The 26,115-nt window shown below is 43.7% G+C and overlaps 1 protein-coding gene across 1 annotated transcript in view; it reads right to left on the bottom strand.

The window, feature by feature from the left end:
* The window catches only part of LOC139468454 (speract receptor-like), a 129,472-nt gene that overhangs the window by 74,466 nt on the left and 28,891 nt on the right, over window positions 1-26,115 (bottom strand). The window contains exons 2-3 of the mRNA XM_071250421.1: window positions 7,848-8,030; window positions 1,596-1,716 (exon numbers count right to left, since the gene is read on the bottom strand). Coding sequence (XP_071106522.1) covers window positions 1,596-1,716; window positions 7,848-8,030 — 304 coding nt within the window. The remainder of the gene's footprint in view (window positions 1-1,595; window positions 1,717-7,847; window positions 8,031-26,115) is intronic.

Here is a 26,115-nt window from a genome sequence, read left to right as displayed (position 1 = left end):
ATCGCCCAATACCATGATTTTAGAACATTTTGAATTTGTGAAGAGGTCGAGATGTATGCCGTTATCATTGCACTCCCAGAAAGTAAGTGTAGGCTGTTATCGTAGTCGTTATGTAATGTTGCGGAGAATTAATCCAGTTCGCCAGGTGCGCGAGGTACATATCTTCCTCAAGATGTTTATACTGCTTCTAATACAGGCAATGTAATCAGTGTGTGTGAGTGTGTGTGTGTGTGGGGGGGGGGGGCGGGGAGGGGAGGGGGGGGGGGGGAAGCAGTGTGTGTGTGTTGGACAAACACCAGCGTCAAGAGGGATAAGCCCGGCCTTCAGTCGGGGGGGGCGCTCGTATCAACACACTCCCCACCACTCACTCGAGCAGACATAGAGAGAAGATTATTGAACTATGTAATCAAATCAATTTTCCTCTCAGACAGACACGCAAATATAACATCAGGCCCATTGCACACAACCGTTTGAATACACAAGTGATTTCATATTCCCATCATCAACTTGCATATGGGTTTTGTGTACATTGGAATTTTATAAGTTTATTGCGGTTGATAGATATAAACGGTACTTTAAGTCTGGTTTGCGTGATGGACAAACATCATCCGCGATGCCAGGCTCAGACATTCGGAAAGAAGCTCTACCGGCTTGGCCACACACACATTGCTGACTCTTGTCACAGTCTGAAGTTGATCATTATACATTGGGGAACAAGACCTCTCGCGACATCTCATGATATAAATCCCTCACCCCCCTTCCACTCGGTTTCTCATATACACGATTTCCCTCTCTACTCATGATATACATGACCTCCTTCTCTACTACAGTCTCTGATATACATGACCCCCCCCCCCCACTACAGTCTCTGATATACATGACCTCCCTCTCTACTACAGTCTCTGATATACATGACCTCCCTCTCTACTAGTCTCTGATATACATGACCTCCCTTTCTACTACAGTCTCTGATATACATGACCTCCCTCTCTACTACAGTCTCTGATATACATGACCTCCCTTTCTACTACAGTCTCTGATTTACATGACCTCCCTCTCTACTACAGTTTCTGATATACATGACCTCCTTCTCTACTACAGTGTCTGATATACATGACCCCCCAACTACAGTCTCTGATATACATGACCTCCCTCTCTACTACAGTCCTGATATACATGACCCCCCCCCCCACCCCCACTACAGTCTCTGATATACATGACCTCCCTCTCTACTAGAGTCTCTGATATACATGACCTTCCTCTCTACTACAGTCTCTGATATATATGACCTCCCTCTCTACTACAGTTTCTGATATACATGACCTCCATTTCTACTACAGTCTCTGATATACATGACCTCCCTCTCTACTACAGTCTCTGATATACATGACCTCCCTCTCTACTACAGTCTCTGATATACATGACCTCCCTTTCTACTACAGTCTCTGATTTACATGACCTCCCTCTCTACTACAGTTTCTGATATACATGACCTCCCTCTCTACTACAGTCTCTGATTTACATGACCTCCCTCTCTACTACAGTTTCTGATATATATGACCTCCCTCTCTACTCCAGCCCCCCGTGACACATACTTCTAGTGTCGGTCTTTGTCTCCGCAACGATCTTGATGAATGGGTTCTCCGTGTGTTGGTGGAAGTAGGGGCTGGTGTAGCCTCGGCGAAAAGTAACGTTGATGTCGTACTCCTTCAGCAGCTGAAAACAAATGATTGGCAGTCAGTGTGTCGCATAACAATAGCCCGGGGCGGCAACAAATACAATTATATGACAAACGTGCACTAGGCGAGAGGAGGAATTGAATTTTCTAGATTCAATCATTTATCATTGCAGACAAGAAAAACGCAGATATTAAGTTTCAGATTTTCGACAGTCTCAATAAATTCGTTTCGTATTAAGCATCTGATCAGAACATTTGAACTGTTTTAGAGCAATTAGTGTCCAAACGGGGCGTGAGTATTTTAATGTTTGAGTCGGTTATGGGATGCGCTGAGGTGGCACAACACGACAACAGCACGCGCTGAGAGGAGCACGATGGATGAGGAAAAGGACATCGAGCTGTTTTTATGCAGTCTGATAAAGTTATTGGCTTGTTTTCATTTCGCTGAATGCCTCATTAGCACATAGCTTTAAGCTCATGTGATATTTGCAAGATAAAACGTTTGTTCGTCAATGATAAGTGATACAGGGACGACAGCCACATAGCCATGCTGCCTCAGCACACACACACACACACACACACACACACACACACACACACACACACACACACACGAACATACACAAGCGCACAGAAATTCACGAACATACACAAGCGCACAGGAATTCACGAATACATACACACATACACACACACACACACACACACACAAGTGCACAGGAATTCACGAATACACACACACACACACACACACACACACACGAACATACATAAGCGCACAGGAATTCACGAATACATACACACACACACACACACACACACACACACACACACACGAACATACACACGAACATACACAAGCGCACAGGAATTCACGAATACATACACACACACACTCACTCACACACACACACACACGAACATACACAAGCGCACAGGAATTCACGAATACATACACACACACACACACACACACACACACACACGAACATACACAAGCGCACAGGAATTCACGAATACACACACACACACACACACACACACGAACATACACAAGCGCACAGGAATTCACGAATACATACACACACACACACACACACACACACACACACACACACACACACACACACACACACACACACACGAACAAACACAAGCGCACAGGAATTCACGAATACATACACACACACACATTCACGAATCGACATACACACACACACAGTGATAAGTGACTCGCGTTTCTACCATCCACGTAAATGTAAAACATTAACATTTTTATTAGGAGTTCTTGTTTCGTGATTGCCTGTATGTGAGTGTGACTAGTTTCTCTAAAGCCTACTTTGCCCCAGGGGTAAATATAATGTGCACGGCTTATCGAGTTGGGGTATTGAACCCCACGGGGTAAATTAATCAACATTTTGATTGACGAAATGTACCCATCGGAGGTAAATGTGTGCATGTTAACAGTTTCCCAGGGTTTTGATGTACCCGATATAACGTGATGTAGGTAATGATAAGGCGATGTCGGAATACTTCCCAGGGTTTTGATGTACCCGATATAACGTGATGTAGGTAACGATAAGGCGACGTTGGAATACTTCACTTCACAAGAATAGAAACAAGCACATGTCAAAGCACCGCTTGTAAGGGTAATATACCGTAACAACCAACTGATTGGGTGGGGTTACCACTAAATGATTGAGAGGGAAAACCACTAACTGACTGAGAGGGGCAACCGCTTCCTGACTGAGACGGATAACCACTAACTGTTTGGGAGGGAAAACTACTAACTGATTGGGAGCGATAACCACTAACTGATTGAGAGGGATAAGCACTAACTGATTGAGAGGGATAACCACTAACTGATTGGGAGGGGTAACCACTAACTGATTGGGAGGGGTAACCACTTACTGATTGAGAGGGAAAACCACTAACTGATTGGGCGGGAAAACCACTAACTGATTGGGAGGGAAAACCACTAACTGACTGAGAGGGGCAACCGCTTCCTGACTGAGACGGATAACCACTAACTGATTGGGAGGGAAAACCACTAACTGATTGGGAGCGATAACCACTAACTGATTGGGAGGGAAAACCCCTAACTGATTGGGAGGGATAACCACTAACTGACTGAGATGGATAACCACTAATTGATTGAGAAGGATAACCACTAACTGATTGGGAGGGAAAACCACTAACTGACTGAGAGGGATAACCACTAACTGATTGGGAGGGGTAACCACTAACTGATTGGGAGAGGTAACCACTAACCGATTGAGAGGGAAAACCATTAACTGATTGGGAGGGAAAAGCACTAACTGATTGGGAGGGAAAACCACTAACTGATTGAGAGGGATAACCACTAACTGATTGGGAGGGATAACCACTAACTGACTGAGATGGATAACCACTAATTGATTGAGAAGGAAAACCACTAACTGATTGGGAGGGAAAACCCCTAACTGATTGGGAGGGATAACTACTAACTGACTGAGATGGATAACCACTAATTGATTGAGAAGGATAACCACTAACTGATTGGGAGGTAAAAACACTAACTGACTAAGAGGGATAACCACTAACTGATTGGGAGGGATAACCACTTACTGATTGGGAGGGGTAACCACTAACTGATTGAGAGGGAAAACCACTAACTGATTGGGAGGGAAAACCACGAACTGATTGGGAGGGAAAACCACTAACTGATTGGGAGGGATAACCACTTACTGATTGGGAGGGATAACCACTAACTGATTGAGAGGGAAAACTACTAACAGATCGGGAGGGAAAACCTATAACTGATTGGGAGGGAAAACCACTTACTGATTGAGAGGGATAACGATTGACTGATTGAGAGGGAAAACTACTAACAGATCGGGAGTGATAACCACTTACTGATTGGGAGGGATAACCACTTACTGATTGGGAGGGACAACCACTAACTGATTGGGAGGGGTAACCACTAATTGACTGAGAGGGGTAACCACTAACTGATTGGGAGGGGTAACCACTAACTGACTGAGAGGTGTAACCACTTACTGATTGGGAGGGGTAACCACTAACCGATTGAGAGGTGTAACCACTAACTGACTGAGAGGGAAAACCACTAACTGACTGAGAAGGATAACCACTTACTGACTGAGAAGGATAACCACTAACTGACTGAGAGGGGTAACCACTAACTGATTGGGAGGGATAACCACTAACTGATTGGGAGGAATAACCACTTACTGATTGGGAGGGATAACCACTTACTGATTGGGAGGGGTAACCACTTACTGATTGGGAGGGATAACCGCTAACTGATTGGGAGGTAAAACGCTAACTGATTGGGTGGGATAACCACTAACTGATTGGGAGGGGTAACCACTTACTGACTAAATTGTGTAACCATTAGCGGACTGCCAGGTTAATTGACTGGAAGGATTAGCTGACTGTGACGTGTGATCTAGTTTATCACCAACAATTGCAATTAAGACAGTACAGTTAATGATGGCATGACCCGTGATTATACTGTGCATGTTCAATAAGTGGGCCGAGGGTCATTACTTGCCAACTGATAATGAAGCTCATTATCCTGTGTAATCACTGTAGCCAGGCGGGAGGCGTAATGAGGACGCTGGCGCGGTCACGAAGACAACATAGTTCAATAATAATGTCGGGTATTCTGTCCCCATCTTCTCATCCCCTTAGATACCCATATCTCTAGACCCGCACCCCCAATACCCAACCCACCCTACACACAAATCTACCCCGATGTCCTCCCCACATCGACTTTTTGATTTAGGGACTACAAAACGAGCGATGCCTAATCATAAATAACTGAAAAAACTGCGAATGTAATATTGTAATATTATTTACCAAACGCATATGTTGCCATAACATCGCCGTGATTAGATGGACCCCTGGCACCAGTGTGGGTAATCCTTGTATGTACACATTGGGAGAGAGAGAGAGAGAGAGAGAGAGAGAGAGAGAGAGAGGAGAGAGAGAGAGAGAGAGTGAGAGAGAAAGAGAGGGAAAGAGAGAGTGTGAGAGAGAGAAAGAGAGAGAGAGAAAGAAAGAGAGTGAGAGAGAGAAAGAAAGAGAAAGAGAGAGAAAGAGAGACTGAGAGAAAGAGAGAGTGAGAAAAAAAGAGAGAGTGAGAGAGAAAAAGAGTGAGAGAGAGACGCTGTTACTGTTGTTGAAGGCAGTAGGATGTGACATGTTTGTAGGAGATGAACAGAGATCACGCGAGAAGCACAATCTCGAGAGATGTGATAAACTGACGTCTTAACCTTCTGCTGAAAGTTCCAGTCGTTCTGACTTCCATGTCCATCAACTACACCTGTCTGTATCAGTGGCTCCGCATCCGGGAAACAGTTTCATCTGACGTGTGCTGACAGCGGTTGGTTTGCCGCTCAAATGTATGATTTGAACATGAGGATATCACCTTCCAGGGCAATGCGAGCCCCAAGAGCGAGTGCGCCAATACGATTCACTGGTGATGTGCTTGCACAATGATGTCCTGAATCGGTTTGACCAAATTAGTGAATGTTGAACGATGTTTTATTCCCTTTCACTCGCTGTCTTGAAGCGGATGACGACTGTGTCACGTGACCACGACCTCACGAGCATCTGTATGGATTGACTGGTTTAGAGATATCCTAAAGAAACGTCTGTATGTTGAGATACTCCAGCACATAGGACACAAACAACAGTTATATTGTGTTACGAAAAATAGATTGTCTTCTAAACTGAATAATGCGGAATTTATGATCTGAAATGGATTATTCCCAAAATGTCAGTGTCGATAATGGAGCGGTAATAGTGATGGTGCTCGTTAACATGTGGCGGTTTGTTACACGCTGATAACCTGATCGAGTGAAATCAGGGTCTGCATTATGACCCTTCCCTGCTCTATATATAGCTAACGCCATTATCCCGGGTGGGTGGGGAGCTCCTCAGAACGCCTTCTGCTGCGACGTCCCCCCTGCCCTGACAACGTTGTTTTACGTCTGTTCGACAACACACTTTCTGTAAGATCTTGCTCTAATGGACAATTACAGTGTCATTTACTAGGATAAACAGTATGAGTGACTGTTAGTCAAATATGAGCGAGATGGGTCCCTGGTGACTAAATCAAATTATTTCTAAACCACCGTATCTGTTGTTTTTGCCGTCCAAACATGAACCTTTCGCATTAAGCCTAATAGTGTCGCTATATCATGACTCTGTTGAGGCGAGAGCTGGAGCCCTGCGCACGGCAATCAGACAAACGAGCCGAGGAACGACACACAATATCTTACATGGCTACGAGTTCCGCACTCTGCCAGCACAACAACTCCCCTTGATGGTGCAAAACAACAGTCATCCATAATGCATCATCCTTTCATATACTAGTACTTCAGATATATAAGAAATCAATTTCCAAATTAAAAAAGGGATATATTTCTTTCTGCCAAATAGTTTTATTTTTTCATTTATTACAGGCTAGTAAAAAGACTTAATGATTAAGAACAATAGTTCATATACAACTAACAACCTCACCACCATCACCCAAACACGTTACTCACCACCGATACACACACAATTCCCTAACAGGAATAATGCAGAAGCGTTGTTTTTGATCATTTGGACCCCTTAAATCTTGAACTTAGTGTTTTCGCATACACAGGGATAAGTCTGATTGACTGAGTTTGATTAACTGTCCGGTTAGACATATTCTCGCTATGACACATCCCGGTGAACAAAATGAAGAAATGCACATCCAGACTATGGACTCGACCCGTGTCGAGACTGACAAGTCTACAGCAATCTATTTGCTACCGACGTTCATACAGTTTGACCCTCAGTCCATGAAGGTTCATACTCCAATGAACTCACACAAAGTGAAAGTTAATTCTTAATTCAACACCAAGAAAACACACATGTAATATATTGATGGAAACAATTAAGGGAAAACCTAGTTTCAGACACAGTTAAATGAAATGCTTTCATGGTTCCCAGCCCTGTCTACCAAATACGAGTTGCAAACACATCTAAACATTTGATTCTGACATGTGGTGAATTCTGATGCTCGCAATTTACAATGTAATGACAATAAAGCTTATTTCCCTGTATGTTTCACTGTTCCCTTATTCGTTTCCATCAGTCTATGTACTCTATGAGAATAAAGCCGTGCTGTTACCTTGCATATAGTGTCTGCCGTGTCCACATAGGACGTCTTGTCACTGTGGAGGAAGGTGACCTTCTTCCAGTTGAACAGCTTCAGGATGGACACCAGACTCTTGGAGATCTGGAAATCTGTGGGCTTCGTCCTGGCGAAGGTCGGGTATAGCTGCTTGTTGCTCACCTCTGTCTGGGCACAGAACTGAAACAGAGCCAGTACCCGGGATGAGAGTTTAGATAATCGGGACAATCCAGTGATCGACATCAATACCATGGCATCCATCAACCAAGTCAGCCACGTGTTCTAACCCGGATCGTCACGCACCGCCCCGTCATCGTGCCCCATCTCAACAGGGTACCTTATCTCAACAGGGTACCTAATTTCAACAGGGGTACCTCATTTCAACAGGACACCTAATCCTAACAGTGGTACCTCATCTCAACAGGGTGCCCCATCTCAACAGGGTACCTCATCTCATCAGGTTGCCCTATTTCAACAGGGTATCTTATCTCAACAGGGAACCTCATTTCAACAGGGTACCTAATCCTAACAATGGTACCTTATCTCAACAGGGTACTTCATCTCAACAGGGTACCCCATCTCAACAGGGTGCCCAATCTCAACATGGTGCCTCATCTCAACAGGATATCTAATCTCAACATGGTGCCCCATCTCAACAGGTTAACTCATCTCAACAGGGTGCCCCATCTCAACATGGTGCCTCATCTCAACAGGGTATCTCATTTCAACAGGGGTACCTCATTTCAACAGGATATCTAATCTCAAAAGTGGTACCTCATCTCATCAGGGTACCTCATCTCAGCGCAGGGTGCTCCATCTCAACAGGGTATCTCATTTCAACAGAGGTACCTCATTTCAACAGGATGTCTAATCTCAAAAGTGGTACCTTATCTCAACAGAGGTACCTCATTTCAACACGGATACCTCATCTCATCAGGGTACCTCATCTCAGCACAGGGTGCCCCATCTCAACAGGGTACCTCATTTCAACAGGGGTACTTCATTTCAACAGGATGTCTAATCTCAACAGTGGTACCTCATCTCAACAGGGTACCTGATCTTAACATGGTACGTTGATTAATGTTCAACGTTACAAGTGAGTTAGATATTAGTCATGGTGTCTTTAGTTGCCGTATACGGTGTCGTACTAGGTTGGTAGAAAAATCTTGGGCGAGGGTTGGTAGTTCTGCTCTCTAATTGGTCAATCTCACTTTGAGGCCTAATGATAAGTATTACATGGATTAAAATCGAAATATGAGGAAGAGATATGTTCGTGTTTGTAGTTGTTTGTGTCATCTCTCGTATCAAAAACTGAATGTTCTGAATCTCAAAACGAGTGGAACAATCACGCCGAGTACCAATCGACCCAGGTGTGTGTGAGTGTTGTTCACCACCGCTTCAGCAATATTCCATGAGGAGACGCGAGATACGGGTTTCACACATTGTACCCATGTGGGAAATCGAACGCAGACCTTTGGCGTGACGAGCGACAACATTAATCAGTCGGCTAACCCACCGACTCTTATAGACTATGGACAAAGCGAATGCTATGTATTAGAGACTACATTAGCTGAGCAAACGGTGGGTACTGAGGCGGCCTCCAGACAATGTCCTGTTTATTGGCCTACGGAGGGTCCGAGCGGGCAATTTGGCCATGATCCCCTTGCAGGAGCACTGGATATAGAACAGCGCTGTAACCAACCGTAATGAGTGCGGCTCCTAGTCTCGCCAGCAGCAGGTACAACACACGCATTGCGATTTATTTTATCAGCGGTAATGGCTACTACTTCCTGCTGGAAAAACTTATATTTTCTATCTACTTTTAAATATTATTGACGGTCGACGTTTGACAAAAGTAGACATGATATAGCGAGTTCAAGGCACCTAAGGTCATCTCCGAGATCTCCAGAAGATGACCACTAGCGTCACTTAGACGGCGAAATCTTGCATTACACTTCATTTACATTGTAAAACTGCCTACCATAGTCACTTAGTTAAGCGATTGCATGGTGTCATGGGATGAGGATGAGTGAGTGAGTGAGCGAGTGGTCGCTTTTAGCAATATTCCAGTCCACCATGACGGGATCAACGACAATGGGTGTCACTGTACTATTGTTAGGGATCGAGCCCGGTCAAGGGTGTGACTGTCGCATAACACGGCCTCCCCATCGCTTTCTCTAATAGTGAGTGAATGAAAATAGTTCTACGCCACTTTTAGTATATTAATGATCGAGAGTTGTGTCCCTTTTCATCGAGGATGAAATAACAGTCGGGACTTGTACCATCTGGGTCTTCAGCAACCCATGCTTGTCGTAAAAGGCGACTAACGGGGTCGGGTGGTCAGGCTCGCTGACTTTGTTGATGCATGTCATCGTGTCCCAGTTAATTGATGCTCATGATGTCAATCACTGGATTATCTGGTCTGGTCTGGGCTATTGCTGAATGCGGCATTTAACAAAAAAACAAACACCGTCGTCGGGGGCACAGGACGATGGCCCCCGACAGACTCCGTCTTGTATTCACACAGAAGGAATTAATCCATCAGCAAAAACTGACTCGAGAACTCGAACAAGTCATCTTCACTTGACAGCTGACCTTCCGTAAGTCGGCTGATGAAACCAGAAGCTATTACATCATTAAATTAACCTCATCACTGCACTTCTCAACACGCTGCGCCTATCAGTGAGCAAGGTGACCCGGTCTCTAGGTACAAGTCTTGCAGGGATCTGCACAAGATGGACAGCAATAGAAACGCAGGACACAAGGCCCCACTGGAAATCGATCACAATAAACAGACACCAAATATTTAATTCATACCATTTGTTGTTTCTGTTAACGCACTTTGAAAAAAACCTCATACACTTCTCAAGTTACTGCTGTCTATGAAACTGATTTTATTCTCCTTTCAATTCCCCTTTCATGTCGTTTGTTGAGAGGAAGGTGTCTTTCTGAATAATTTTATGTGAGACCCAAACTGCTGAAGCCAGTGCACGTCTAGAGGTTTTCGACTCCGGGAATGCAGTGTTTATATATGTACATTTATCTCAACCGTGTAAATAATCAGGCTGACCGGGAGATGAGCTACCATCCTCGACGTCGACTTAAAATCAAACATAATAGCTACATGTACATCACACTCTGTAGTCACCATATGAAGTCACAGTGTAGTCAGCACATGTAGTCGGTGTATTCATAGTGTAGTCAGAAGATGTAGTCGGCGTAGTCATAGTGTAGTCAGAAGTTGTAGTCGGTGTAGTCCCAGTGTAGTCAGCAGATGTAGTCGGTGTAGTCACAGTGTAGTCAGCAGATGTAGACGGTGTAGTCATAGTGTAGTCAGCAGATGTAGTCGGTGTAGTCATAGTGTAGTCGGTGTAGTCCCAGTGTAGTCAGCAGATGTAGTCGGTGTAGTCCCAGTGTAGTCAGCAGATGTAGTCGGTGTAGTCATAGTGTAGTCAGCAGATGTAGTCGGTGTAGTCATAGTGTAGTCAGAAGATGTAGTCGGCGTAGTCATAGTGTAGTCAGAAGTTGTAGTCGGTGTAGTCCCAGTGTAGTCAGCAGATGTAGTCGGTGTAGTCATAGTGTAGTCAGCAGATGTAGTCGGTGTAGTCATAGTGTAGTCAGAAGTTGTAGTCGGTGTAGTCCCAGTGTAGTCAGCAGATGTAGTCGGTGTAGTCATAGTGTAGTCAGAAGATGTAGTCGGTGTAGTCCCAGTGTAGTCAGAAGATGTAGTCGGTGTTGTCACAGTGTAGTCAGAAGATGTAGTCGGTGTAGTCATAGTGTAGTCAGCAGATGTAGTCGGTGTAGTCATAGTGTAGTCAGCAGATGTAGTCGGTGTAGTCACGGTGTAGTCAGCAGATGTAGTCGGTGTAGTCATAGTGTAGTCACCAGATGTAGTCGGTGTAGTCCCAGTATAGTCAGTAGTTGTAGTCGGTGTAGTCATAATGTAGTCAGCAGATGTAGTCGGTGTAGTCATAGTGTAGTCAGCAGATGTAGTCGGTGTAGTCACAGTGTAGTCAGCAAATGTAGTCTGTGTAGTCAGCACATGTAGTCGGTGTAGTCACAGTATAGTCAGTAGTTGTAGTCGGTGTAGTCATAATGTAGTCAGCAGATGTAGTCGTTGTTGTCACGGTGTAGTCACCAGATGTAGTCGGTGTAGTCCCAGTGTAGTCAGCAGATGTAGTCGGTGTTGTCACGGTGTAGTCACCAGATGTAGTCGGTGTTGTCACAACTCCGTCGACAAGCATGAGTACTGCATCTCCAATCTTTGGTGACAACATTTCGCAACTTTTGAAATACAATCGAGCTTGCTTTTTCTACTAAGATTTCAAAGAGCGTCATTCTCTTGCTCAGATGTTGTTTGATCAGGGTTACAACATTCAAGGCCTCAGTAAAGCTTTCAAAAAGTTGTATGGCAGACATGTGGAGGAGATTTACAAGTCTGAGGCATCACTGACAAAAATGTTGTCCGATGTTATTCCCCATTTTGACTTGTACCATATTCTCTGTGGTGAACAATTGACTTGCCTTTGCATGTGTATGCGACATGTGCCACATGTTCACGAACACCAGGTGCCACTATTCTTTGATGGTGATTCATAAACACATACTCGGAATCAATATCTGCTTCTGGCAGAGATTTGTAATGAATATTGAAAGGGTTTTATCGCTTTTGTTTACAGGATAATATTCTATTCATGCATTCTCACAGGAAGGCAAGAATTGGAACATGACCCCAAGACACCGACGGGGAGACAAGCAGGGATACTAAGGGTTTATTCTCTCCGGTATTCCCTATGAGGAGACAATCATTGGGTACTGAGAGACGTTTCTGCCCCAAATTCCCCAATGGGAAACCTTTTATCCTGAGCAAGAAAGAGAAGAGAAATGTTCACAGATTGTTATAATTAGTTGATGAGAACAAGTATTTCATTCAGACAGCCGTTAGAATGTAAACAGCCGTGTTAATTACATACATATCAGCCATGGGAGAAGGTATTCGTGACGACGACCAAACACCGCCATCCCAACGAGAGAAGGCTTTGTTTTAATTACCAGCCTCTATCTCGTGGGTGCTGATAGCTCCAAGTTCTGCACCCTCCGTCGGGGGGACGTGGTGGCCGGGACTGATAACGCGGAACCCGTGCCTCCCTTCCCGATTCCGTGCTTTGGTCGTGTAAACATTACTCACACACAACTATAAGGCACCCTTGTTTGACTATTTCTGTGGAGGCATCAAGGTTTGGTGATTGTGGCTGTACTCTCTCTCACCCCACGTTACTAGCGAGTGAGTGAGTATGGTTTAACGCCGCTTTTAGCAATATCCCAGCAATATCACGGCGGGGGTACACCAGAAATGGGCTCCACACATTGTACCCATGTCGGGAATCTTTGTCTCAGTATACTTTGTCTGAGTGGTGTCTTCATGTTAAACTGCGGCATGGTATGTCAGTGGGCTAGCACTAAAATTACCCCCCCCCCCCCCCCCCCCCCCCCCGCACACACACGACGTTAAACCCCATTTCACCTCACCTCACCTGAAATGATACTCACTCAGTCATGCGCTAAACACATTCAATTTCTTCTCAATCATTGCAACTGAACTGAACTTTATTACCCTCAGGCCGTCAAAACGCGACATTACAGCATCACATTGACATATCTACATAGGGAGCTGTATGAGTGAGTGAGTATGATTAGCAATATCCCAGCAATATCACTTCGGGGGACACCAGAAATGGGCTATACACATTGTACCCATGTCGGGAATCGAACCCGGGTCTTCGGCGAGACGAGCTAACGCTTTAACCACTAGGCTACCGCTCATAGAGAGCTTTTCTTTATGGAGAACAATTGGTTTGAAGACATGTTACTCACACACGCTTCACCCTGCAGTGACTCACATACACCCTCCCTTCAGTGACTCACATACACTCTTCTCCCTACAATGACTCACATACACCCTCCCTGCGGTGACTCACATTTACCCTTCTTCCTACAGTGACTCACATACACCCTCCCTGCAGTGACTCACATACACCCTTCTCCCTACAGTGACTCACATACACCCTCCCTGCAGTGACTCACATTTACCCTTCTTCCTACAGTGACTCACATACACCCTCCCTGCAGTGACTCACACACACCCTCCCTACAGTGACTCACATACACCCTTCACTCTGCAGTGACTCACATACACCCTTCTCCCTACAGTGACTCACATACACCCTCCCTGCAGTGACTCACATTTACCCTTCTCCCTAGAGTGACTCACATACACCCTCCCTGCAGTGACTCACATACACCCTTCACCCTGCAGTGCCTCACATACACCCTTCTCCCTACAGTGACTCACATACACCCTTCACCCTGCAGTGACACATACACCCTTCACTCTAGAGTGACTCACATACACCATTCTCCCTGCAGTGACTCACATACACCCTTCAATCTGCAGTGACTCACATACACCCTTCACTCTGCAGTGACTCACATACACCCTTCTCCCTAGAGTGACTCACATACACCCTTCACCCTGCAGTGACTCACATACACCCTTCACCCTGCAGTGACTCACATACACCCTTCACTCTGCAGTGACTCACATACACCCTTCTCCCTGCAGTGACTCACATACACCCTTCTCCCTAGAGTGACTCACATACACCCTTCACCCTGCAGTGACTCACATACACCCTTCTCCCTACAGTGACTCACATACACCCTTCTCCCTACAGTGCCTCACATACACCCTTCTCCCTACAGTGCCTCACATACACCCTTCACCCTGCAGTGACTCACATACACCCTTCTACCTAGAGTGCCTCACATACACCCTTCTACCTAGAGTGCCTCACATACACCCTTCTCCCTAGAGTGACTCACATACACCCTTCACCCTGCAGTGACTCACATACACCCTTCACTCTGCAGTGACTCACATACACCCTTCACTCTGCAGTGACTCCCATACACCCTTCACCCTGCAGTGACTCACATACACCCTTCTCCCTACAGTGACTCACATACACCCTTCTACCTAGAGTGCCTCACATACACCCTTCTACCGAGAGTGACTCACATACACCCTTCACCCTGCAGTGACTCACATACACCCTTCACTCTGCAGTGACTCACATACACCCTTCACTCTGCAGTGACTCACATACACCCTTCTACATAGAGTGCCTCACATACACCCTTCTCCCTAGAGTGACTCACATACACCCTTCACCCTGCAGTGACTCACATACACCCTTCACTCTGCAGTGACTCACATACACCCTTCACTCTGCAGTGACTCACATACACCCTTCTTCCTACAGTGACTCACATACACCCTTCTCCCTAGAGTGACTCACATACACCCTTCACCCTGCAGTGACTCACATACACCCCTCACTCTGCAGTGACTCACATACACCTTTCACTCTGCAGTGACTCACATACACCCTTCTACCGAGAGTGCCTCACATACACCCTTCTCCCTAGAGTGACTCACATACACCCTTCACCCTGCAGTGACTCACATACACCCTTCACCCTGCAGTGACTCACATACACCCTTCTCCCTACATTGACTCACATACACCCTTCTCCCTAGAGTGACTCACATACACCCTTCACCCTGCAGTGACTCACATACACCCTTCACCCTGCAGTGACTCACATACACCCTTCTCCCTAGAGTGACTCACATACACCTTCCCTGCAGTGACTTACATGTACCATTCTCCATCTAAAAGCTGGGCACAGCGTGTGGACGACCATGTGAACGACCACTGCAGACTGTGTGTTTCATACGACCTCCTGGTCACGTGTCCCCACTACAACCACCAAATTTCTGTCCCGTTTTAACTAACTGCTTTTCGGATTTAGTTCTCAGAGCATTCAATCGGTTATCGATATAAAAATATATAATTAGACCCTTCAGTGTAATTATTTAAGAGGGTCGATATGATGAGAAAAACTTATTAATTCATTTTTTGTGAAATGCGACAGGAAGGTTAAAACTTATATCTCTTTTACAGGGGAACTTGCGAGGCTATTAATGAATGTTCGTGGCAACTTCGCTTTGAGCGAACAGCTACAGGTCATTGAGGCAGTGTCAGTTGTCTGGATAACACAGCAGAACAAGTTACAACACGAAAATACAACATTTTACTCCAACGCCTGGTTGTAAAACCCTGACATCATATCCCGCAAGATAACAGTATTTCCCTAACGTGTGCATGCTAGAAAGAGAACATGCAATTGGAGTTCCGCATGACAAACGTGTGAAATATACGTATCACTTGGCCGCCATATTTGACTATGCTTGACCCTCGACTGGTTACTAATACTGACAGATCAACTACAAAGTTGCATCACTTGTCAACCAATATAATGACTGACGGCTACTTCTGTCAGAAGATATGAAACCTCCCAACACGATATACCTTCTCGACACCCAACACCGATATACCTTCTCAACATCCAACACCGATATACCTTCTCGTCACCCAACACCGATATACCTTCTCGTCACCCAACGCCGATAACCTTCTCGACATCCAACACCGATATACCTTCTCGACATCCAACACCGATATACCTTCTCGACACCAAACGCCGATATACCTTCTCGACACCCAACGCCGATATCCTTCTCGACATCCAACACCGATATACCTTCTCGACATCCAACACCGATATACCTTCTCGACATCCAACACCGATATACCTTCTCGACATCCAACACCGATATACCTTCTCGACATCCAACACTGATATACCTTCTCGAAAGGCGGCCGAGTGTTCCTATGCCAATGAAGGATCATTCATTTTTCGCTGATTTCCTCCAGGAGGGAACAAATTGCATGAATATATCAATAACCCTCTATCCACAGAGTCTTCTAATTAAACTAAAACCACATCTCTGTGAAAGAGAATCTCGAGACTAGTTATCAAAGAAAGAAGACACTTCATGTCAATGTATGCGACAGGAGCGTTCTAATGTGTGGATAACTATGATTATTGAACGGCACCATGCAGCTGAAGGTGCGGTATAGTCAGATATGGAGAAGCCCGACATATAAAGCTGAAGGTCTTAATAGCGGAGTACTATACCACTGCAAGTCGGGTTTGGGAGGTACTGTGCAGATGCAGGTCTGGTGAGGGCGGTACCATACATATGCAGGCCTGGTGAGGGCGGTACTATACAGATGCAGGTCTGGTGAGGGCGGTACCATACAGATGCAGGTCTGGTGAGGGCGGTACCATACAGATGCAGGTCTGGTGAGGGCGGTACCATACAGATGCAGGTCTGGTGAGGGCGGTACTATACATATGCAGGTCTGGTGAGGGCGGTACCATACAGATGCAGGTCTGGTGAGGGCGGTACCATACAGATGCAGGTCTGGTGAGGGCGGTACCATACATATGCAGGCCTGGTGAGGGCGGTACTATACATATGCAGGTCTGGTTAGGGCGGTACCATACAGATGCAGGTCTGGTGAGGGCGGTACCAAACAGATGCAAGTCTGGTGAGGGTGGTACCATACAGATGCAGGTCTGGTGAGGGCGGTACCATACAGATGCAGGTCTGGTGAGGGCGGTACTATACAGATGTAGGTCTGGTTAGGGTGGTAACATACAGATGCAGGTCTGGTGAGGGCGGTACTATACAGATGCATTTGTTCATGATATACCATTAGATGAAATTCAGGTACTTAAGCATTGTCACATGATAAACCGTAGAAGACATTCTGGTGCCTGATAAAACTGTATAGAAATTATCTACTTTTACAAGGTATAGCGGTATATATTCTGAAAAATGATATATTGGTACTTGTTTAACCAGTACATGAAGAGCCAGTTCCTGCTATCCAATAGCAGATGGGCTGGCTAATCACTGCATTATGCCGCTGCGACAGGTGTCTCCAAGACAAATAGACAGTTTCATATATACTATTATTTATTCAATCAATAAGTGCACACCCAGCGTGTAAGGCTGTACTCAAACGCCTTGTCCCCAGGGAATCAGCTCTACATGATAAATTACATAATAACACATTTTACGTTCAGCCGACAAATTGCTCTATCCCCACACCAGCAACTGTGGTTCAAGGATGGACTTAATCTCATACAGGAAGATCGCCCCCTAAACCCTATAAATCTGCTCAATGAAAATACACTAGCAGTGTGTGAGGAGAAAATAACAGTTATCTTAACACTCAATCAAATAGTGAGAGGGCTGATGGTTACACGATTATTCGCGTGTACATTTCGAAGTAGGATAAAGGGGGCACCAATTTAGTCGTAGCTAATAGTATAGATTCCTCCTCCGACCCGATGGCCTGTGGGCGAATCGATGACAACTTGCCAGCTCGCGTTGTGCCAGTATGTTATCGGTTTGACGCTCCTTTCCCAACACGTCCCCATAGGTCATCGACCCTGTGTTCTGTCATTATCAACAAAACAATGTACAAGATCCCCGTGTCGGACAAACAAGACAAAAAAGGCCAAACTGGAACTAGAATATCCTTGTTGGCCAAAAGAGAACCAGAATGTCCTTGTCGGCAAACCCAGAACCAGAATGTCCTTGTTGGCCAAACGAGAACCAGAATGTATTTGTTGGCCAACGGGAACCAGAATGTCCTTGTTGGCCGAACGAGAACTAGAATGTCCTTGTTGGCCAAACGAGAACCAGACTGTACTGGTCGGCAAAACTGGGCCCATAATGTCCTTGTCAGCAAAAACAGAGCCAGACTGTGCTTGTTGGCCAAACGAGAACTAGAATGTCCTTGTTGGCCAAACGAGAACCAGAATGTCCTTGTCGGCAAAACGTGGCCCAGAATGTCCTTGTCAGCAAAAATAGAACCAGAATGACTTTGTTGGCCGAACGAGAACCAGAATGTTCTTGTTGGCCAAACGAGAACCAGAATGTCCTTGTTGGCCAAACGGGAACCAGAATGTCTTTGTTGGCCAAACGGGAACGAGGATGCCCTTGTTGGCCGAACGAGAACTAGAATGTCCTTGTTGTCCAAACGGGAACCAGAATGTCCTTGACGGCTAAACGAGAACAAGAAAGTCCTTGTTGGCCAAACGAGAACCAGAATGTCCTTTTTGTCAAAACAGAAACAAAATGTCCATGTCGTCAAAATCAGAACAAGAATGTCCTTGTTGGCGAAACTCCTACTAGAATGTCCTTGTTGGCTAAACGAGAACCAGAATATCGTCTGTAAAACGAGAACAATAACGTCCTTGTCGGCCAAACGAGAACCAGAATGTCCTTGTCGGCAAAACTGGGACCAGAATGTCCATGTCGACCAAGCGGGGGACCAGAATGTCTTTGTTAGCCAAATGGTAGCCAAAATGTTGACTTTTGACATTGTGACTTTTGTGAACGGATTTGAGGAGTATGAAACGAAGGTACGTATACGTGAACATCTGAATGTAAACGATATAGCGTTTATCTGCTCGTGTAGCACCCAGTACACCTGGTGGACTGCGCAACACCCACACAGCTAATGTTGCAAGTGAAGACGATGATAAATATGCTGCATATAGCTTTAAGCCTGTGTAAAACACATGTGGATGATAGCGTATCTCCCATATCGGCCTCCTTCATCCGCCTTCCGACAGCAATATGCACATCATGTTATCGGAAAGTTTGGATGACTCTGGTTATATGACCTGCTTCGCTAGCTCACGACGCTTACAAACGGGACAGACTCGAGGAGCGAACCCCTTAGACATGGTTATCTTTGTTATTGCACAGCGATTTGAGAATGAGAGGGAATGAGAGTTTGTATTCGCATAAAGACAGTATGTAAACACAAATGTAATAAGTCATTGGAATCTTCTTGTTTTGTTTTCTAATTTACCGTTGAAATTATTACCGAAGTTGTGACATAATGGCGTTTGACAACAACATAACTGGTGCTTCGATTATCTATTGTGTGTCTCTCGCTTTAAGTCCTGGAAAGTGATGTGATCAATAAAAAGTAAAATCTGGTAACAGTTTGGAAACAGCAAATAACAAGTAGCACCAACACATGAAACTGCGGCAATTAACTGATGGATGTGACAAACGTCCACCTGGGTCAAGCCCGCAGAGGGTCTTGCCACGGGACATTTGTAGGTAAAGGAAGTGCTGAAGATGAACGACGTTGTTGAAATGAAAAAGCCCAGCAGCACTTTGTCCAGATCGCCAAGATTGATGACGCGAGGTTATAGTGCGCGACATTTAGAAAGTTCAAAAGGCGCGACCAAGGGGTAACTACTCTCCTTTGCAACACACAAGGTCACACTTGGCTAAGGACCTTCCTGGTGTTATTGGTAAAAGTCTCAACTTCCATGCCCTGGAATTAAGAGTTGCACTTGTTGCTGTCGTGACGCTATTTTTCTGAGTCAGGATGTCCGTGTTTCTTGGTTGCAACGTCTGTTGAAGTAGGAGCATCCATGATGCATAGAGTGCCCACCTCAACAAATCGTACTGGTCAATACAGAGTGATCGATTACCGAAAGTTTCTCATCGCGAAACGACCGTAGATATTAATGATTGATTCATGTTCAAATGGATTGCAATCCTCGAACAGGTGATGTTCTGATATGTCCATTTACAGGATCACAATATGGATGATCTTGGAGCTCGAACTACGAGCTGCGGATACCCTTATGACTAAGGGACACAACTGTGCATCTCAGTTCAAGAGAGGATACACAGTGTAGTGACAATGCTCTAGACGTTGTCATGTGGGGAGTGTGAAGAAACACTGTGTATTTACGTAAACTTCTCACGGCATGTATGTTATTTATCAGAAACTATGGCAGAAAAACCTGGTTTTGAATCAATTCAATGAAAGTTGCTGTCCTCGCCGAGTCCCTCTGTAACGCTGTTGAAATGCATCCATGTATGTACCACTTTTGTAATTAATATTGATCATTTTTATAAATCTTTTTTTTTGAAAAAAAATCAGACAATTGTACCTAGAAATTTGAAAACAACCCTTGAAATTAAATGCGGTCAGACACGTCTTTCTTCCAGATGACGGATCATGTGACATAAATGTGCTGGAAACATGTTACCAGCGGAGGAAGATGTCACTCGTGTGTAATACATTCGATTATAGCCATTGCGTTACACAACATTTCACACTTGTCCCACCCCTGTCCATATAATGAAGGAAATGTACACAATGGGCAGGGACAAGCGCCGTCCAGGGTGATCCGATTAGCCTCGTCCCCGCCAGCCACTGTCCTGAGGGACACCAGACAGTCAGCTGACATTCCCCTACACTTAACTGCGACATGACACCCTTCTAAACGACAGTGTCAGCTATGAGATGATGATCACTTGAGAAAGATTGTCATACATGACATGATTCTCGCGCAAGGACAGCATAATCGATAAATGGAGCGATAAGCACCCGGCGTTGTGGGGCCAGTGACAGCAAGAAGGCAGCGGGTACTAACGAGTGAAGGGGACGTTGGAGTCACCAAGTGACGTGATGTGACAGGGGGTGTAACGTCGCGTTCAAGATTATTGCACTGTGGCGACGTGCATGCACGTACGTGTGTGTGTGGCTGCTTGTACTAGTCCTTACTAATGCTGTTTTATAATCCTAGCCCACTGAGATACCATGCCGCAGTTTAACATGAATATCCCACTCAAACAGTTTACTTACTCCGAGCCGACCAGTCCTTGTTTTGTCCCTTAATGCCGAGTGCAAGGCAGGGTAACAAGGGGTACCATTTTAAACGTATTTTGGTGTGACGCGGCCTGGGATTGACCTACAAACAGTCCAAATTCACAGGCCCGCTATGCACTAGACCACGCAGGCGGTCTAGTCACGTGTGTGCCTGGTTCCTGGAGATATGGTGATTGGTTTACGGGTTACACAAGGAGTACTGGCGGCAGATATACTTGTCTGGCAAATTGTGGGTTTCGGTGATGTGGGCCGACTGACGCCTTCTCTTTAATGGCTGTATTTACCATATTGAAATATGACAAGATGAATGCCACACCACAGACACTCGTTAGATGTACTTGAAGGGAAAAGGGTTTTCAGTTTGCGATGATGGAATTGTCTGAGACAAATATGAATACAAATATGCCGAGGGAAAGATAAGCTTCAGGAGGAGATGGATTTTGGTCTACACGGTGTCAATATATGCATTGTGAATGAAGTGCACTTCCGCAACGGGCATCTCAATGAATATGATCACACTTATGGAAAAGTAGATTAATGAAGAACATTGCATACACTCTATCATCATCCGGCGGGAGCATTGTACATTGTATACATCATCCATCTGGTGGACAAATTGTACATTGTATACACCATTCATTTGGTGGACAAATTGTACATTGTATACAACATCCATCTGGTGGACATATTGTACATTGTATACAACATCCATCTGGTGGACATATTGTACATTGTATACATCATCCATTTGGTGGACATATTGTACATTGTATACACCATTCATTTGGTGGACATATTGTACATTGTATACACCATTCATTTGGTGGACATATTGTACATTGTATACATCATCCATTTGGTGGACATATTGTACGTTGTATACAACATCCATTTGGTGGACATATTGTACATTGTATACATCATCCATCTGGTGGACAAATTGTACATTGTATACACCATTCATTTGGTGGACAAATTGTACATTGTATACAACATCCATCTGGTGGACATATTGTACATTGTATACAACATCCATCTGGTGGACATATTGTACATTGTATACATCATCCATTTGGTGGACATATTGTACATTGTATACACCATTCATTTGGTGGACATATTGTACATTGTATACACCATTCATTTGGTGGACATATTGTACATTGTATACATCATCCATTTGGTGGACATATTGTACGTTGTATACAACATCCATTTGGTGGACATATTGTACATTGTATACACCATTCATTTGGTGGACATATTGTACATTGTATACACCATTCATTTGGTGGACATATTGTACATTGTATACAACATCCATCTGGTGGACATATTGTACATTGTATACACCATTCATTTGGTGGACATATTGTACATTGTATACACCATTCATTTGGTGGACATATTGTACGTTGTATACAACATCCATCTGGTGGACAAATTGTACATTGTATACACCATTCATTTGGTGGACATATTGTACATTGTATACATCATCCATTTGGTGGACAAATTGTACATTGTATACACCATTCATTTGGTGGACATATTGTACATTGTATACATCATCCATTTGGTGGACATATTGTACGTTGTATACAACATCCATTTGGTGGACATATTGTACATTGTATACACCATTAATTTGGTGGACATATTGTACATTGTATACACCATTCATTTGGTGGACATATTGTACATTGTATACAACATCCATCTGGTGGACATATTGTACATTGTATACAACATCCATTTGGTGGACATATTGTACATTGTATACACCATTAATTTGGTGGACATATTGTACGTTGTATACAACATCTATTTGGTGGACAAATTGTACATTGTATACACCATTCATTTGGTGGACATATTGTACATTGTATACATCATCCATTTGGTGGACATATTGTACGTTGTATACAACATCCATTTGGTGGACATATTGTACATTGTATACAACATCCATCTGGTGGACATATTGTACATTGTATACAACATTCATTTGGTGGACATATTGTACATTGTATACACCATTCATTTGGTGGACATATTGTACGTTGTATACAACATCTATTTGGTGGACAAATTGTACATTGTATACACCATTCATTTGGTGGACATATTGTACATTGTATACATCATCCATTTGGTGGACATATTGTACATTGTATACATCATTCATTTGGTGGACATATTGTACATTGTATACACCATTCATTTGGTGGACATATTGTACATTGTATACAACATTCATTTGGTGGACAAATTGTACATTGTATACATCATTCATTTGGTGGACATATTGTACGTTGTATACAACATCTATCTGGTGGACAAATTGTACATTGTATACACCATTCATTTGGTGGACATATTGTACATTGTATACAACATTCATTTGGTGGACAAATTGTACATTGTATACATCATTCATTTGGTGGACATATTGTACATTGTATACAACATCCATCTGGTGGACAAATTGTACATTGTATACACCATTCATTTGGTGGACATATTGTACATTGTATACAACATCCATCTGGTGGACAAATTGTACATTGTATACACCATTCATTTAGTGGAAATATTGTACATTGTATACAACATTCATTTGGTGGACATATTGTACGTTGTATACAACATCTATTTGGTGGACAAATTGTACATTGTATACACCATTCATTTGGTGGACATATTGTACATTGTATACATCATTCATTTGGTGGACATATTGTACATTGTATACAACATCCATCTGGTGGACAAATTGTACATTGTATACACCATTCATTTGGTGGACATATTGTACATTGTATACAACATCCATTTGGTGGACAAATTGTACATTGTATACACCATTCATTTGGTGGACATATTGTACATTGTATACAACATCTATTTGGTGGACATATTGTACATTGTATACATGATCCATTTTGTGGACATATTGTACATTGTATACAACATTCATTTGTTGGACATATTCTACGTTGTATACATCATTCATTTGGTGGACATATTGTACGTTGTAAACATCATCCATTTGGTGGACATATTGTACATTGTATACATCATCCATTTGGTGGACATATTGTACGTTGTATACATCATTCATTTGGTGGACATATTGTACGTTGTATACATCATCCATTTGGTGGACATATTGTACATTGTATACATCATCCATTTTGTGGACATATTGTACGTTGTATACAACATTCATTTGTTGGACATATTCTACGTTGTATACATCATTCATTTGGTGGACATATTGTACGTTGTATACATCATTCATTTGGTGGACACATTGTACAATGTATGCATGATCCATTTTGTGGACATATTGTACGTCGTATGTATGATCCATTTGAGGGACATATTGTACATTGTATACATCATCCATTTGGTGGGAGTATTGTAGATTTTATACATCATCCATTTGGTGGACAAATTGTACATTGTATACATCATCCATTTGGTGGACATATTGTACATTGTATACAACATCCATTTGGTGGATACATTGTACGTTGTATACAACATCCATTTGGTGGACATAATGTACGTTGTATACATCATCCATTTGGTGGACACAATGTACATTGTATACATCATCCATTTGGTGGACATATTGTACGTTGTATACATCATTCATTTGGTGGACATATTGTACGTTGTATGTATGATCCATTTTGTGGACATATTGTACGCTGTACACATCATCCATTTGAGGGTCATATTGTACGTTGTGTACATCATCCATTTGATGGACATATTGTTCATTTTATACACGAGCACTCTGGCAGACATATTGTACTTTGCATACATCTACCACCATTGTCAGTGACACAAGCTTGACAACGGCATCTCATTGACGTCACGAGCTGGTTGAGGAAGGTTTGTGGTCTGTCATTCCAGATCTGGACCAAGGTCTGTCGCAGCAGGAACAACGCCACCGGCTGGTTTGGAAGTCGGCGTAAACGACGATTTTTTTCATCCCACACATGTCCGATGGGCAAGAGATCTGGCGAAACATCATCCCAAGGGAGTGTGCGGATAATTCTTTGTTACACTGTAATTGCGACGTTTCCATATAGATTCTAATACCGTTGTAATTTCAGTGAAATAAAGAAATTGTTATCCATAAAACGCTTTTGTCTACTTTGATGTTCATCACCTTCTAAGAAATGCCTTTCAAACAATTTATTTTCATATAAGCGTAGCACAACGTTTACGAGATTTTGCCGTCAACAAAGTTGCTTTTTTCAGCTAAAACACTTCAACGATTTACTCTGTGTTTGCATTGACTCGGTCCCGCGTGTACAGTGAATGTGTGACGGATTTCCTCCCCTTGGATTTAATGCATGCAATGATGTACACAGGTGCAATTTCAGGGCCAGTATTGGTAACCACACATGATGTTGGAAAGTACATGATATTGCACTTTAATGTGATTTTTTAAGGTGCACAGGAACTTTTTTCCACCAGTATATTTTGATTATTTAAGTTTACCTACTTGATTCCACATGTTTTGTTGTATCCAAAGCAATCTACCTGCGCACTTC

Source organism: Haliotis cracherodii, unplaced genomic scaffold (assembly GCF_022045235.1).
Source record: "Haliotis cracherodii isolate W230 unplaced genomic scaffold, xgHalCrac1.p SCAF_2, whole genome shotgun sequence".
NCBI lineage: Eukaryota > Metazoa > Mollusca > Gastropoda > Lepetellida > Haliotidae > Haliotis > Haliotis cracherodii.
Note: the sequence above shows the minus strand (reverse complement) of the source record. Positions and strands in the feature narration are given on the sequence as shown.